The sequence below is a fragment of the Engystomops pustulosus genome, chromosome 4, assembly GCF_040894005.1.
Source record: "Engystomops pustulosus chromosome 4, aEngPut4.maternal, whole genome shotgun sequence".
Classification (NCBI taxonomy): Eukaryota; Metazoa; Chordata; class Amphibia; order Anura; family Leptodactylidae; genus Engystomops; species Engystomops pustulosus.
Genome location: NC_092414.1, coordinates 24,173,941 through 24,189,231, shown reverse-complemented (window position 1 = coordinate 24,189,231; position 15,291 = coordinate 24,173,941). Strand labels below are relative to the sequence as shown.

The 15,291-nt window shown below is 47.1% G+C and overlaps 2 protein-coding genes across 2 annotated transcripts in view; one reads left to right on the top strand and one right to left on the bottom strand.

Moving 5' to 3' along the window:
• Positions 1-4,414, bottom strand: part of FAM114A2 (family with sequence similarity 114 member A2) — a 21,797-nt gene extending 17,383 nt beyond the window's left edge. Inside the window, exons 1-2 of the mRNA XM_072145530.1 lie at positions 4,257-4,414; positions 537-751 (exon numbers count right to left, since the gene is read on the bottom strand). Of these exons, the coding sequence (XP_072001631.1) occupies positions 537-740 (204 nt within the window). The 5' untranslated portion in view covers positions 741-751; positions 4,257-4,414. The remainder of the gene's footprint in view (positions 1-536; positions 752-4,256) is intronic.
• On the top strand, positions 4,335-15,291 carry MFAP3 (microfibril associated protein 3). The gene is made up of 3 exons (XM_072145532.1): positions 4,335-4,478; positions 7,579-8,000; positions 9,743-15,291. Exons 2-3 carry the CDS (start codon positions 7,700-7,702, stop codon positions 10,498-10,500), a joined length of 1,059 nt encoding a protein of 352 aa, XP_072001633.1. The 5' UTR covers positions 4,335-4,478; positions 7,579-7,699; the 3' UTR covers positions 10,501-15,291.

The window sequence follows — 15,291 nt, the reverse complement described above, 5'->3', positions numbered from 1 at the left end:
TCTACATCCATCATGATAAACCAGGGACACTTATTCATAGATCCAAGCCCCGTGACTGTGGTAATCTTCTTATATTTGTTATCCATGGCCTCCTTCCATATTAAATCAATTTTTAAAATTATGCTCTCCATGTTGCAGCTTCACAGGATGTTACACAGTCCCCCCTCCTCCCCCAGCACTTCTTTATCCTGATGTTGTAATCTCACTGCAGCAGCGTAAGTTTCAGCACACAGCGGGTGGGGAAAAAGCTCCTGCACAGTGTAACAGCCCGTGAATCTGCGGCATGGAGGGGCTCTGGTAAAAAAATAATCTGGCTCATTAGAATAATTTTAAAAGTAGATAACAAATATTAGGAGATTACCACTACCCCAGTGCCTGGATCTATGAGTAATGTCTCTGGTTTATCATGATGGATTTTGATGATACATTTTTTTTTAAAGACCCTGGTAAAAAGGAGTATTAGTGGCCATTAAAAGGTTAATAAAGAGCGCATATAAAACGTATAACAGAGGTGGCATCCTCTGCCCACTCCTCACCTGCTCCGGTTTCTCCGGTGTCTGACCCTCTTCCTCCTCCGTTGAGGCGCTGTTAGATTTGGCTTCGGGGCGTTTACGTGTTATGGCCACCGGTTCAGAGGCGGCACGTCCCTCCTCGGGGCTACCAGTCGGCGTAGGAGCGGTGACTGCTTCCTGTTCCTGGGCGGTATCCCGGACTTTCTCACTGCTGTCTTTTTCAGACATTTTTAAAACATCTGGAATAGAAAAACATGTGGAATCAGGGGCGGCGGCCACATTTCAATCACGGTACAGGCACAGCGGTGACATATCCATTCAATGAATACATTACAGATACTACACGTAGTATGTACATTGTATCCAGGGGGCCCATATATCACCTCTGTGCCCTCGTTATTTATGACTCTGTTATTTGCCCGTAATAGTACGTCGGCATAAGGGGGGTATGGATCATGGCTGAGCCCTCTCCATAGATCCCGAATGTTTGCATATTAGATCAAATACTCGGCACGAACACCCGTGATTGGTGCCGTGTCAGTGGTACATTGTTACAAATCTATAGCAAAACACTGCAATACAGCAGCAGGGCAGCATATGGTAGGAGCAAACCGACCCTCAGTGCCCCACGGGCTAAGCCCTCTTCAAACATAGCGGGTGTTTGCTGCATTATGCAGCAAACACCTAGTGGTAACAGCCATGACTGGTGCTAACTCATGAAAGGCCACTGACAAAGCGCCATTTGGGTGCCGCCATTTTGGCAGTGATTGTTGCTCCACAATGACTCCACAGGACCTGTCATTGCTGAAGATCTGTAACAGTGTGCTGGGAGCTGACCATTACAGATTTATTGCAAAGCCACCATATACCGTTATACAGTAGCCTTGCAGCAAATGGTAGGAACAATCAGACCCCTTAGGGTTAAAGTAAGCGATATGGGGTTTTGCAGTAACAAAATATGTAAAAAAGTTAAAGGAAATCCTCCATTATATTTTAGTAAAATTTAACTACACATACTTACCTCTAGTTGTCTTCTTCTGGATCCCTGATTTTCTTTCATTTCAGGATCGCAGCTACTGAGCGTTGGATGCGATATCCTGCGATCCGGGCTGTTAAAGGACATCTACCACCAGGATAAAGGATTGTAAACCAAGCACTGACATACTGGTGTGTGTCCCCTCTGGCAGGATCTGCTCTTCTTTCAGCTTCTCATGTCCTTGTTTTTATAAGTAAAGGCTTTTAAAATTATGCAAACTACCCTGAGGGGCTCCGGGCTCTATTAGTACGGATCCTGCCAGAGGGGACACACACCAGTATGTCCGTGTGCTTGGTTTACAATCCTGGTGGTAGATGTCCTATAAAGAGGCTTCTAAGGGACACAGTATATGGACGCATAGATGCACCACAGGAATCCATAGCAATGAATGATCAATAACAGACCATCCGCTAGTATTACAAACCTCTAAATCCCTCCAACCCCCTCGTCCTGTCTGCTATGCGCCTATCAGTCTACCAGTGATGGACACCGCACAGGGTTAAATCCTCGATGAGTGAATTATGAGGAGTCTGAGAAGATAAAGTCTGTAATGTTCTCATTTATCACATTACTGGGTCAGAAGTTCTATAAAGATCCTACAGGCGGTCATAATTCAGATCCACGGGACACAAAGGGGGCAAAGGGCGATGATACAGAGGGAAAGAGATTATCCTGACAGTAACGGGTGTAACGGGTGCGTCTTCATAGTACCCCACTGCTGCGGAGAATAAAGGGGGCGCAGCACTGGGTGTCCTTCATAGCCAGCACCATCCGATGTGTAGGATGATAGGGATTGAAAGTTTAAAGGGACAGCCTGGCCCCTAAACCAAAGCAGCTGGAATTTAGGGTCCCAAATCTCTTAACCTTACCTAGGTCTGTGGCCATTAAGGTCGTCGGTGGGGAGGGGGGTGCAGTTACTTAAATCCACTTTGGACCCCCTATACTTGTCACATAGTGAAACCAAGGTACATACAAAAAAATCTAGACCATCAAATGTACAATTCTTTACGGACTCATAGCTAAGATAATAGCTAATAGATAATACAACCCTAGACACTCTTAAAGGGATTGTCCAGGGTTTTTGTTATCAGGATAGGTCATCAATAAGGGAAAAAACACATCACTCAGTATTGATCAAGTGTCGAGGATCCATGTTAATGGGGTTGTGCCAAGTTTGACGATATTCACAGGATGAGGGATAACAATCTGATTGATGGGGGTCTGCTCCACTTAATACTATGGAGCTGCAGGAAATTGCTGAGCACAGCACACAGATATCTATCCGAAAACAGCACCACCCCTCTCCACAGGTTACGTGTGGTACTACAGCTCAGTTCTAATCACTTTATTGAAACCGCAATACCAGACACAGCTTATGGACAGTGGTGGCACTGTTTCTAGAAGAATGCATTCATCTATTCATGGACAAACCCTTTAAGGAAGTGTGTATAAGGTCCCCCAACTGACTTTCAATAGTAGTAGGCGACAGTAACATCATCTGTAAAATAATGATTTAATTTGCACTGCTGAACAGCTCCTCATGGGCGGTGCTTCGGAGATTACACTGTTGAGTAGCTCCTGGTGGGCAGGACTTCATAGACCACATTGCTGAGCAGTTTCTGGTGGGCTGGCCTTCATAGATCACGCTGTTCAGCAGCTCCTCGTGGGCACGGCTTCAGAGATTACGCTGCTGAGCAGCTTCTCGTGGGCACGACTTCAGAGATTACACTGCTGAGCAGCTCCTGGTTGGCAGGGCTTCAGAGATTACACTGCTTAGCAGCCCCAGGTGGGCAGGGCTGCAGAGATTACGCTGCTGAGCAGCTCCTCGTGGGCAGGACTGCAGACACTACGCTGCTGAGCAGCTCCTCGTGGGCAGGGCTTCATCGACTACGGTCCTGAGAAGCTCCTCATGGCCAGGACTTCATAGATTATGTTGCTGAGCAGCTCCTTGTGGGCAGAACTTCATAGATTACACTGCTCAGAAGCTCCTCATGGGCAGGAGGGGGCTTCATAGAATACACTGCTGAGGAGCTCTTCGTGGACAAGGCTTCATGGATTACACTGAGCAGCACCTTATTGCAGCGTTTTTTAAACACTTAAAACCCACAGAAACATCATCTCTAAATTACTGATTTATTTTTTCAGTACTAACAATATTACACCACTGAGCAGCTGCTCATGTGCGAGGCTCCATATAATATGCTGCTAGGGAGCTCCTCGTGGACAGGGCTTTTAACATTAAGCTGCTAGGGAGCACCTCATGGTCGGGGCTTTTAACCAAGTTGCTAGGGAGCTCCTCATGGGCGGGGCTTTGGAATGATTAACATCACAGATGTTACTTAGGTTGTGTGACATGTTCAAGAGAAAAGAAAACCACCAAAAAAGATAATAAAAGTCTGACATTCCTCAACTGGGGAATAAAACTACAGTTCCCAACATATCGTAGCAGTGTGAATGCTGGGGGTTGTAGTTATGCAACAGGTGGGTGGAGGGGTGGGTCACAAATTGGTAAAAACTGCACCACAAAGTAACGGAAAGGTAAAATGACTAGTCCCACACCAGGATTGTCTTGGAAGTGGGGTCCCTGTGACATGCTGGGAGTTGTAGTTTAGGATCTGGTGTCTCAGCCAGCTGCAGGATTACAACTTCTCTCTATATAGAATATAGGAATATGCTGAGCGTTGTAGTCCCCCGAGGAGTGACGTTACCTGTGTGCTGCTGCTGTAGCGGAGGGTCCGGCGTGACGTCACGAGGGTCCGCAGCTCTCCCGCCACGTCACTGGCAGCTCCAGTAATCTGACACCACGGAGGGTGACCCGGAAGTGATGTGTCAGCGGGCGCCCAGGACTTCCGGGTGCGGGGAGCTGGGCGGAGGAGCGGTGTGTATGTCACTGCAGGAAGGACTGGAGTAGTGCACCGCAAGAAGGAGCGGTAAGTGCTCCGGGTACTTACCTACTGAGGCAGGAGCGAGATGTGCGTGACTGTGCCGGCTCTTACCCACTCCGCAGCACAGGCCGTGACCTCTCACCCACTAGGCTGGTTGTTGTCATTGTAGGTGCTCTTACTCACTGAGCATGTGCAAGTGTCTGCATGGAGTAGTTATATGAGGTGCACTTACCTGCTGCAGGGTGTCGTATAAAGGTCTTTTTATGCAAATGCTCCTATCCACTTACCAGCATCTGCAACTGTCTCTTATTATCCCCTCCTAGCTATGGGGGATCTTGCCTAGCTGCAGGGAGCGGGCGCTATGGGGGCTCTTACTTAGCTGCAGGGAGCGTGCGCTATGGGGGATCTTGCCTAGCTGCAGGGAGCGGGCGCTATGGGGGCTCTTGCCTAGCTGCAGGGAGCGTGCACTATGGGGGCTCTTGCCTAGCTGCAGGGAGCGGGCACTATGGGGGCTCTTGCCTAGCTGCAGGGAGCGGGCACTATGGGGGCTCTTGCCTAGCTGCAGGGAGCGGGCACTATGGGGGCTCTTGCCTAGCTGCAGGGAGCGGGCGCTATGGGGGCTCTTGCCTAGCTGCAGGGAGCGGGCGCTATGGGGGCTCTTGCCTAGCTGCAGGGAGCGGGCACTATGGGGGCTCTTGCCTAGCTGCAGGGAGCGGGCGCTATGGGGGGCTCTTACCTAGCTGCAGGGAGCGGGCGCTATGGGGGGCTCTTACCTAGCTGCAGGGAGCGGGCACTATGGGGGCTCTTGCCTAGCTGCAGGGAGCGGGCACTATGGGGGCTCTTGCCTAGCTGCAGGGAGCGGGCACTATGGGGGCTCTTGCCTAGCTGCAGGGAGCGGGCGCTATGGGGGCTCTTGTCTAGCTGCAGGGAGCGGACGCTATGGGGGCTCTTGCCTAGCTGCAGGGAGCGGACGCTATGGGGGCTCTTGCCTAGCTGCAGGGAGCGGACGCTATGGGGGCTCTTGCCTAGCTGCAGGGAGCGGACGCTATGGGGGCTCTTGCCTAGCTGCAGGGAGCGGGCGCTATGGGGGCTCTCTGTCCTCTTCTCCCCTTGGTTACATGACACTTGTGCTTTTATCTTGTTGCTGGGGGTTATTGTAATGTATCCTTCCCACTTAGGCGCTAATAGCCATAGCTTTTTACCCACTGAGTAGTATTAGGATCTTGGTAGATATGCACCTGCCTGGTTTTATTTTAATAGTTGTGCTATTACAGTATTGTTATACTGTATTGTCACTGGTGCTCTTAGCCACTTAGCTCTTAGCAGATTAGTTTAGCTTTTATCTAACGGCAGCTTATTGTTGTTATACGGTATTTAACCCACCAGTTGTCTTTACCAGTACCTTTACCCACTCAGTAGATTGGTATGAGTGCTCTTAGCCTTGTGGGGAGTTACTATAGGATCTCTTATTCACTCTTATACAGATTGGTGTGGGAGGTCTTATCCACTGGATGCATTTGCATGTGGTGGTCTTATCCACTTTACGCATTGGTGTGGGGGGGGTTGGGGGTCTTATCCACTTTATGCATTTGGAGGGGGGTCTCATCCACCCTAACATGAGGGTATGCTCTCATTGTTGGCCAGCTTATCCTCTGTACACAATGATTGACTTCTATAAAAGAAATATGGTGTATGACGCACTGAGAACCTATTTTGCTCAAGATTCTAATGGATTTTTTTTCTAAAATGACAGGTAAGCAGGAAAGGAAAGATAAAGTGCCCTACACAAAGCTGGTGTTACACGTGGGGTGACCTGGGAGCTCCAAGAGGTTCTGCTCCCTTGTCTCATTACTAATAAGTCAGGACTATTTGTCCTCAGTCTGAGGTGAAAGTCCTCTGTCCGATCATCTTCTTAGTAATTAAGTCCATTACACGTCTTCATGAACCTGCAAACACCACAATATCTGCTTAGTAGCCACTAATAATGTAGAAGCCATTTATTTCGCCTTAACGCTTTCATGACGAGGGGTCATTAGTCCCTAAATGTCCTGGTGATACTTTGCAGTTCTGTTCTACTCTTTATCATATCATCTGTGGAACAGCTTTACATATCATAACAATTTTAACTTAGTTTTTTTTTTTTTTTTATGACTGCAACTTTAACAGTCATGTGCTGTTAAACGTTAACATCTGGTGCTGTGGCATCTTAGAAACACAGTCCTTGTGCAATATTAAGGGGGAGATTCATTTTAAAGTGACACTAGAACTGTACTTTTAGATGCCACGTTCCTGAAAAAGTAGGTAATTGTCATGACCTCTACGCACCTGTTATTTGCACTCGGTGTATATGGTAGTCGAGCCAGGAAGGTTAAATTTACTGTATAAGTTACTGCTCCTTTCCATCTGTTCTGATTCTGGGTTTAGGGCTGGAGCTAGAGGGCGATGTGTTATTACCACATAGTGACCTCTCATCCTGTCATAGCCACAGCTGTGGTCACACATTAATGTAACATAGTGGTGACCAAAGGAGGGCATTGTGTCTTAGACATCACCATGGGATGCATGATAATTATAAGGGCTGCTCACTTTTTATGGCCCAGATCAGATCTGTGAGGGTCCGACTACTCCCAGTGATCAGCTGCAAGAGCTACCCATGGTACAGAGATGCAAGCAGATGGCACCACACACTCTGTAGTGGTCACTACACCCATGACTGCACCTTCCAAAGTCTATAGAACTGTTAAAGGTCCTCAGATAGGGCATAACTTGCTGATCAGTGGGGGTCTCTGTGCTGAGACCCCCGCAGATTGCGAGAATGAGGGGTCTGACTGTCCCGTCGCTCCTCTTCAGACTAATGGAGCAGATGGCCGCGCCTGACGGTGAGTGCGTGGCAATTTCCTTATTGGGAAAGCCCCTTTAAATCCCCCCATTTAAGCCAATCCATACTGTAAAAGTTGTCATTTCTATACTTTACGAGGCGCTGAGCGATCTGCAGCCTATAACCGTGTGACAACAGTGAAAGTGCTGACTACGGGTGGAATCTGGGAGGATCTGGTTTTTGCTGTCGCGACTTTGTGTACTGTACGTTGCTCCCCGCGGTTACGTGTAGACATTAATACTTCTTGTTTGCTTCTCTTCTGGACAGGATCAGAGAAGATGTTGGAGAAGGCCGAGTTATAGGTCCTGCTCGTCAATGAGGGATCGGTATAAGACCCCCGCGCCTAGAGCTTCAGTCCTGGAGTTTGTCGCTGTGTTTTTATGATCAGATGGAAAGTCCGTCGTCTTGTCTCTCTTCCCAGTCCCTCTTCTTCCTCCTCCTCGCCTGCTGCAGCCTGGCAGGGGGATTTTCCACTGAGCAAATCCCACCCAATAGCACCCACCTGATCGGCCTCCACAATGCATCCTTTCATGCCCAGCTGAAGATTTCTGCCAGCTCCCCTGCCCACCGGGACCAGATCGCCAAGGAAGGGAGCAGCACTCTCATAGAGTGCAACCTTAACGCCAGTCAGAATGGGGACGTGGTGTGGTTCAACTCCAAGGGGCATCTGCTGGGAGAGGTGGAAGGAGGTAAGACCGATGCGTCCGACATGTGAAACTTTTAGGTGAAATTGTGATTTCCTCATCCTCTCCTCTATGGGCGGTATGACTTGCCCTATAGAAGCTCCCGTGAACCATTCAGGGTCTGTGATACTCTAAATGGCATCTCCTGTCCTCAATTATTATAACCTGATTTTCCCTTTAAAGTGGTTGAAAAACATGGCTGCTTTCTTCCGAAAACAGCGCCACACCTGACCACGGTTTGCGTCAGTATAGCAAGTCGGTGATAAATGGAGCTGAGATGTAATACCAGCAAAACCATGGTCAGATGTGGCGCTGCTTTTGGTAAAAAGCGGCCATGTTTTCAAACGCCGGACACTTTAAGGCTCGGTTCACATCACGTTTCTTGCCATACGTTGTAAGGACACGTTGGGGGAGGGTTTTCTGACGTATCCACTCAATGAGCCTGCAGTATGTTACATCCGCTCCCCATAGGCTATTATTTCCTCCCCTGAGAGAATACGTCGCTCAGCATGAGGCAATGAAATGGAAAAGAGTAGCAGAACCTCTCCCGATGTAAACACTGAGCGTACACAGAAAACGTGATGTGAATCCAGCCTAAACTGGTTTTGTTATCCGAAGTCCCCTGATTGTCATGGTGGCCATTTTTGCTCAGCTATGTTTCTCTTTCCCGTAAAAGAAGAGCAAAACATGTACTCCACAAGATGGTGGCAGGGGAGCCCCATTCTCTAAATACAGCCATTTGGTCAAATCAAAAAAGTTCTTCTTTTTGCTCATTAATGTGCACTCTGCAGCCATCTTGACAGATACAGTGTGCAAAACACATGAATGACTCCCAGACTATGAGAAATAAGATTCTCTGGTCTCATGAGATGAAGATTGAACTTTGTGGTTTTAATTCTAAGTGGTGGGGAAAACCAGGCCAAATATAACCAGAAAACCTTCTAAAATCAACTTTTAAAATTACGCTAATGAGTACGGATGAGCTGACACGAAGTTTCCGTTTAGATGTGTCCCGCGTGACCTGGAAATATTGTGAGATTGGCGGCCGTATGGCCAATTGACCCTCCTAGCAACTAGCCATGGATGTGTTCCCCCTTACCAATCACAGCCATGGCTAGGGACCTCAATCTGCCGTATTGGCTGTTCAGACGCCAATCCAGCAATATGTAGGGTTCACGTGAAACTTGCCCGAACCTGAAGGGCACTTTGGGTCCACTCATCTCTACTAAGGATTCTGAAGAGCTCTCGGGAGGTTACCAGAGCCTCTCTGTGCTGTAGCTCACTTGTCACCCTGCTGTAGCATGCAGTGAGAGGGACAGACAGTGTAAGTAAATAGTCATCTTGTGTCCTATCAAAATTTTGGTGTTTTTCCTGTTATGGTGCAATATCTACTATAAAGCAGATGACAGACAGTGTTAGAGCCTGTGAAGCTACAGCACTTCCTAGAGCCCTTCTGCTTTATTAGCATCATTTTAGAAGGAAGGAGGCAATGGATAACAAATATAAGAGGACTAACAAAGTCAAGGTGCCTGGATCTATGAGTAAGTGTCCCTGCTTTGTCATGAGGGAATATTGATGGTAGATTTCCTTTTAAGGGGATGTCCAGCCCGAATATATGAAAATCATTTTGGTTCTCTGCCTCATACAGTGCAGGACGGGTTCTCCAGAGGAGAGTTGTTTGACCTAGAATTTAGGATCCTGAACATAGTCCCTGTTTGAGTCTTTTTCTTTGTGCTCTGTTGTTGCAGATGGAAGATGGTTGATCTCCTCCAGTGGAGCCCTGAATATCACCAGCGTGACCTTCGCTGATCGGGGTAGGTACACTTGTATGTGTCCGGTTGGGAACACCACCTCGTATTACACCGTGACCCTGCGGGTGACCTTTACGTCAGGAGACATGAGCATCTATTATGTGATCATCTGCCTGGTGACCTTCACCATCACCCTCATCCTGAACATCACCCGCCTCTGCATGATGAGCAGCCACCTGCGCAAGACCGAGAAAGCCATCAACGAGTTCTTCCGCACAGAAGGTGCGGAGAAGCTTCAGAAGGCCTTCGAGATCGCCAAACGCATCCCCATTATCACCTCCGCCAAAACCCTGGAGCTGGCCAAGGTCACCCAATTCAAGACCATGGAGTTTGCCCGTTACATAGAAGAACTGGCCAGAAGTATTCCCTTACCCCCACTCATCTTCAACTGCAGAGCGTTCATGGAGGAGATGTTCGAGGCCGTACGGCTGGACGACCCCGACCAGATGGAGAAAGATCACGTCGGGGGTATCTACACCATCAGCCCAGCCATCAACCGGAGCGGATCCCCCGCCGGAGACTCTGAGGAAAGCTCTGTCCAAGGCCAGGAGATCGCCGTCAACGTGTCCGTGCATCCTCAGTGTGAGACTCAGAGCATTAAGACCAACCACTCCCAGGAGTGCGGGCAGTCCGTCTGTCTGGAGGAGGTCATTACCATGGTAGGTCAGGACGCTCCACCCGAAGCCACCGAGTGACCACCCCATCTCTGGCATGGACCATAAGACTTGTTACAAATAGTGTGAATTTTACAGTCCACCTCAGTCCTTCCAGTGATTATGGAGCGGTGCCAAGCCACGTTGTTACAGATTATATTATGGTAGGGTATCCCTACTGGTAGCATCCATTTCCCACTGTCTTAAAGGGGTTTTCAGGGGGGTAAAAATATTAAATATTGTTGACCTAAAGATACGTCCTTAATCTCATATTTGTGGTGATCTGTTCCCCAGCTTCCCATCAGTGGTTGTCAGACAGCGCCATTCTCTGTGTAGTGGCTGAAGCTAAACAAATAGGAGCTGATCTGCAGTAACTTGGTCTGACCACTTCACAGAGAGCGGCGCTGTTTTCTTCCTGTTCAATCATCTGTTTATCAGCCACTATTAGCTGATTTGATTGGGTGCTGAGTGTCGGACCCCCCCCAGATCTGACATTGAGGAACTATTCTATGTAGATGTTATCAAAATTAAGCCAGGATGTGTTTTATATATAATGATAAAAGTTTTGTGTACAGTAGAAGTAAAGCTGAGGAAGAAGTGCTTTCAAAACGGCACCACCTCTGATCACAGGCCGCGTCTGGTATTGCAGCTCCTCTTTATTCAAGTAGAAAGGACTGGACTGCAATACCAGAAACCACCTGCGGGGAAGAGTAGCGCTGTTTACGTAAGAGGCAGCCATGTTTTTTTCTTAGCTCATACAGCCACTGTAAGTAAATAGTCATCGTATGTGTCATCCAAATTTCTGGGTTATTCTCTTATGGTGTTTCTTAGTGCAATAGTTACTATAAAACAGCGATCCAAGAGATTGTACATCACAAGGAGGAATAGCACCACCCTTGTCTATGGCTGCATCTGGTATTGCAGTCCTCTTCATTAAAGGAATTAAAGCTGAGCTGCTATACCGAACAACCACCTTCCCAACCTACTTGAAGACTGGAAAACATATTAAAAAATTGATTGAAATTGTCAAAGTGAGTCATTTATAAACTTCATGTAAAAAAAACATTTGTCAAAAGTGAAGTTTTCGTTTAAAATTGCAGGATGTTTTACCCCACACAAAGTTACGTCCATTAATTATCGGCTTGGAAACCACATTATAGACCAGACAGTTAGTGTAATTTGCAGGTAGTCATGTGAAATTCCCTTTAATGGAGTCACACTTTGCATATATGCATAGAATTCTAGCTAGTTTTTGGCTTGTCTCCATCCAGAAGGGCAATGAGAATTGCACATTTTGTAGTGGAGGTGATTGCACGGCTGTGCCAGGTATTTAACAGGTGTCTGCACTGGGATTGTGTTGCACGCGATAGGATTTTGCGCTGGCTTTAGAGCGACCCCTATTGGGGGGCGAGCGCGGGATTTAACTTTCAAATTGTGTTGCAATCCAAAGCATTTACATGCTCCAGGAAGAAGTTGAACTCTGTCGAACCTGAGCGGGGAAGCGACGCATGCAGGATAGCGGCTGCATAATTGACGGAGAATGCACTTTCGGTGAACTCCTTCGGACAGGTAAATAAATGTGCCCCTGTATCCCTTATTCACAGTTATCCCTGTGCTGGTTTGTGGAGACTAGATATTGTATTGTCACCGATACACTGCACACAGTAGAACACTCAGAAGTAACAGCAACTAGGGGAACACAAAGTATCAATATACTTTGAATCAATAAAATACTTACTAGAAGTTGCAGCAGCTTTTCTTTGCATCGGACCCTACTCCCCTCTCACTAGACTTCTGCTTTAAAGTGACCTTTCATCTGACCCCCTCCCCTCTCACTAGGCTTCTGCTGTAATGTGATATTTCATCTGACCCCTCTCCTTTCTCATTAAGCCACTGCTTTAACTTGATCTTTCATCTGACCCCCCCTCCCTTCTCACTCGACTTCTGCTGTAACCTGATCTTTCATCTGACCCCACCTCCCTTCTCACTCGACTTCTGCTGTAACCTGATCTTTCATCTGACCCCCCCCCCTCCCTTCTCACTCGACTTCTGCTGTAACCTGATCTTTCATCTGACCCCCCCTCCCTTCTCACTCGACTTCTGCTGTAACCTGATCTTTCATCTGACCCCCCCCCCTCCCTTCTCACTCGACTTCTGCTGTAACCTGATCTTTCATCTGACCCCCCCCTCCCTTCTCACTCGACTTGTGCTGTAACCTGATCTTTCATCTGACCCCCCCCCTCCCTTCTCACTCGACTTCTGCTGTAACCTGATCTTTCATCTGACCCCCCCCCTCCCTTCTCACTCGACTTCTGCTGTAACCTGATCTTTCATCTGACCCCCCCCTCCCTTCTCACTCGACTTCTGCTGTAACCTGATCTTTCATCTGACCCCCCTTCCCTTCTCACTCGACTTCTGATGTAACCTGATCTTTCATCTGACCCCCCCCTCCCTTCTCACTCGACTTCTGATGTAACCTGATCTTTCATCTGACCCCCCCCCCTCCCTTCTCACTCGACTTCTGATGTAACCTGATCTTTCATCTGACCCCACCTCCCCTCTCACTCGACTTCTGATGTAACCTGATCTTTCATCTGACCCCACCTCCCCTCTCACTCGACTTCTGCTGTAACCTGATCTTTCATCTGACCCCACCCTCTCTCACTCGACTTCTGCTGTAACCTGATCTTTCATCTGACCCCACCTCCCCTCTCACTCGACTTCTGCTGTAACCTGATCTTTCATCTGACCCCACCTCCCCTCTCACTCGACTTCTGCTGTAACCTGATCTTTCATCTGACCCCACCTCCCCTCTCAATCGACTTCTGCTGTAACCTGATCTTTCATCTGACCTCCTTCTTGTGATTGCTTTCTGGAAGATGATAATCTTTAAGCTACACTGGTGACTTGAATATGAATAAATTAGTGTAGGAGGTGGGAGGGAGGCTGAAGACGACACTGATATTATTTCAGGGCACTCGTTGTTGTGTCGTTACTCTGTGTCTGTGATGTCTTCTCACTTGTAGAATGCGGCTGGGAAAAGTGATATTAACTAGAAATGCAGAAGTGAGACTGTGGTGTTTGCAGCACAGCTGGAGATGCAGATGAGAAGCCACGTTGCCCGCTGTTCATTTGATGGTTGGGAAGTAATCTTCTGAGCTGTGTAATCACGTTGCGTGTTGGACACCTGCAAGGCGTGTAGTTGTATCTAAGAAAGCAGGAACGCTGGGCGGGAGCGATCCAAAGACCTACGTCTTATTGCGGTTTTGTGTGGCACGTAGAACATTTAAAACCTGGCTTAGAATGGGTTAAATCAAAAATTAAAAGGGGGGGTCCACTTTCAGCAAATCGTTGATGTTGTTTGCGTTAGGAAAAGTTCTACAATTTTCCAATATACTTTATGCATCACGGCTTTCTAGAACTCTGCTTGCTGTCATTCAACAGGAAGCTTCATTGTTTACTTCCAGTGAATAGAGACCGGTCCTTAATCACGTGATGTCACACAGGAGCACGGGCAGTTGTAAACCAAGCAGAGCACCTGTGTGACATCACACTTTGCTGAAAGTGGAAAACCTCCTTTAAGTAAATCAGCTGGCGTCTATTGGGTCCACACTCGTCTCTACTTCCTGTCCCAACGAGATTTACAGGAAATGCCCTCTCGAGACACTCCCATTAATCCTGGATTTCAAACACATGTGGTCTTACCCTTGGGTGACAAACTTTCTTGCACAGATGCCAGGAGTCCACAACACATTGATACAAAGCATAGACCTGCATCGGTGAGAGCAGGAAACGGGTGACACCGTAATGTGCTGAAAACAGGAAGTAAAAGACGAGAAGGCAGGAAGCAGGTTTTTTTTTTTCTTTTGGAATTGTACATTTTAAAAAACAGATTTGAGTTACAGTAAATTCTTTTTGGGTATACAGCTCCTCTGCGGACTATTGCACTAATAGAAGAAAAATACAAGGGCCGCTGGTTCTACAAGTAAATGATTGAAGTCCAAAATGTGCGGACCAAACACCATTTTAATTCCATTAAAAAAATCCATAAAAAAAAAAATATTACATTGCCAATGACTCATTTGTAATACTCTCCTGCACACTACACAAACATAGGACTAACCTAAGAGACATCAGGTTGGTGACGAGAAAAAGCGAGAGGGATTAGAATATCGTATGACTACTGGGTCAGACTACAGATGCTTTGTTTGTAGTTTGTAACCATGGAGATTCAGAACGCTCTACAGATTTAATGCAGATTTATAAAAAAATTTGCTAAGTTGCTTTCTAAGATGTATTAAAGCAATAAAAAGTGGTTGAAAACCACCGGAAGAAAAAGTTACTGAAAAGCAAACATGTGTGAGCCCATTTTTAGCCTTTAGGTGATGGTCGTCCAGGGTTAGGGAAATCTGCTGCAATACCAGACACAACCTATAGACAGATGAGGCGCTGTTCTTGGGGAAGAAAGGCGGCCATCTTTTTGTAGTACTGGACGGTTTATTAAGTATATTTTTAGGCTTGCTGTATCTGGTTGCTGTAGCGCCTCCTGTGGTGGTCTTTACCTCTTACATCTATAGTTGCTCTCAGCACTTTTTTTTGCTTCTGTTTTATTGTATTCTAGATCTTTGTAGAACGTTCCTCTCCGGTGATATGAAGGATCTTTCTTTCCAGTATTACTCTGTTATGTGTTTTCTATGTTTTTCTGTGCACTTTCCCATTGTCTGACGCTCCGGTATTGCATCATTCCTGATAAATCATGTTTTTTCTCAGATTATAACTTTTTGTTCCTTCTTATGGAAAATATTTGAGGTGAATAAAAGAAAAAAAAACTTG

Coding starts and splice junctions, on each gene's coding strand:
- MFAP3 (XM_072145532.1), top strand. CDS start 7,700: ATGGAAAGTCCGTCGTCTTGTCTCTCTTCCCAGTCCCTCTTCTTCCTC. Junction 8,001..9,742: donor GCTGGGAGAGGTGGAAGGAG/GTAAGACCGATG, acceptor CTGTTGTTGCAG/ATGGAAGATGGTTGATCTCC.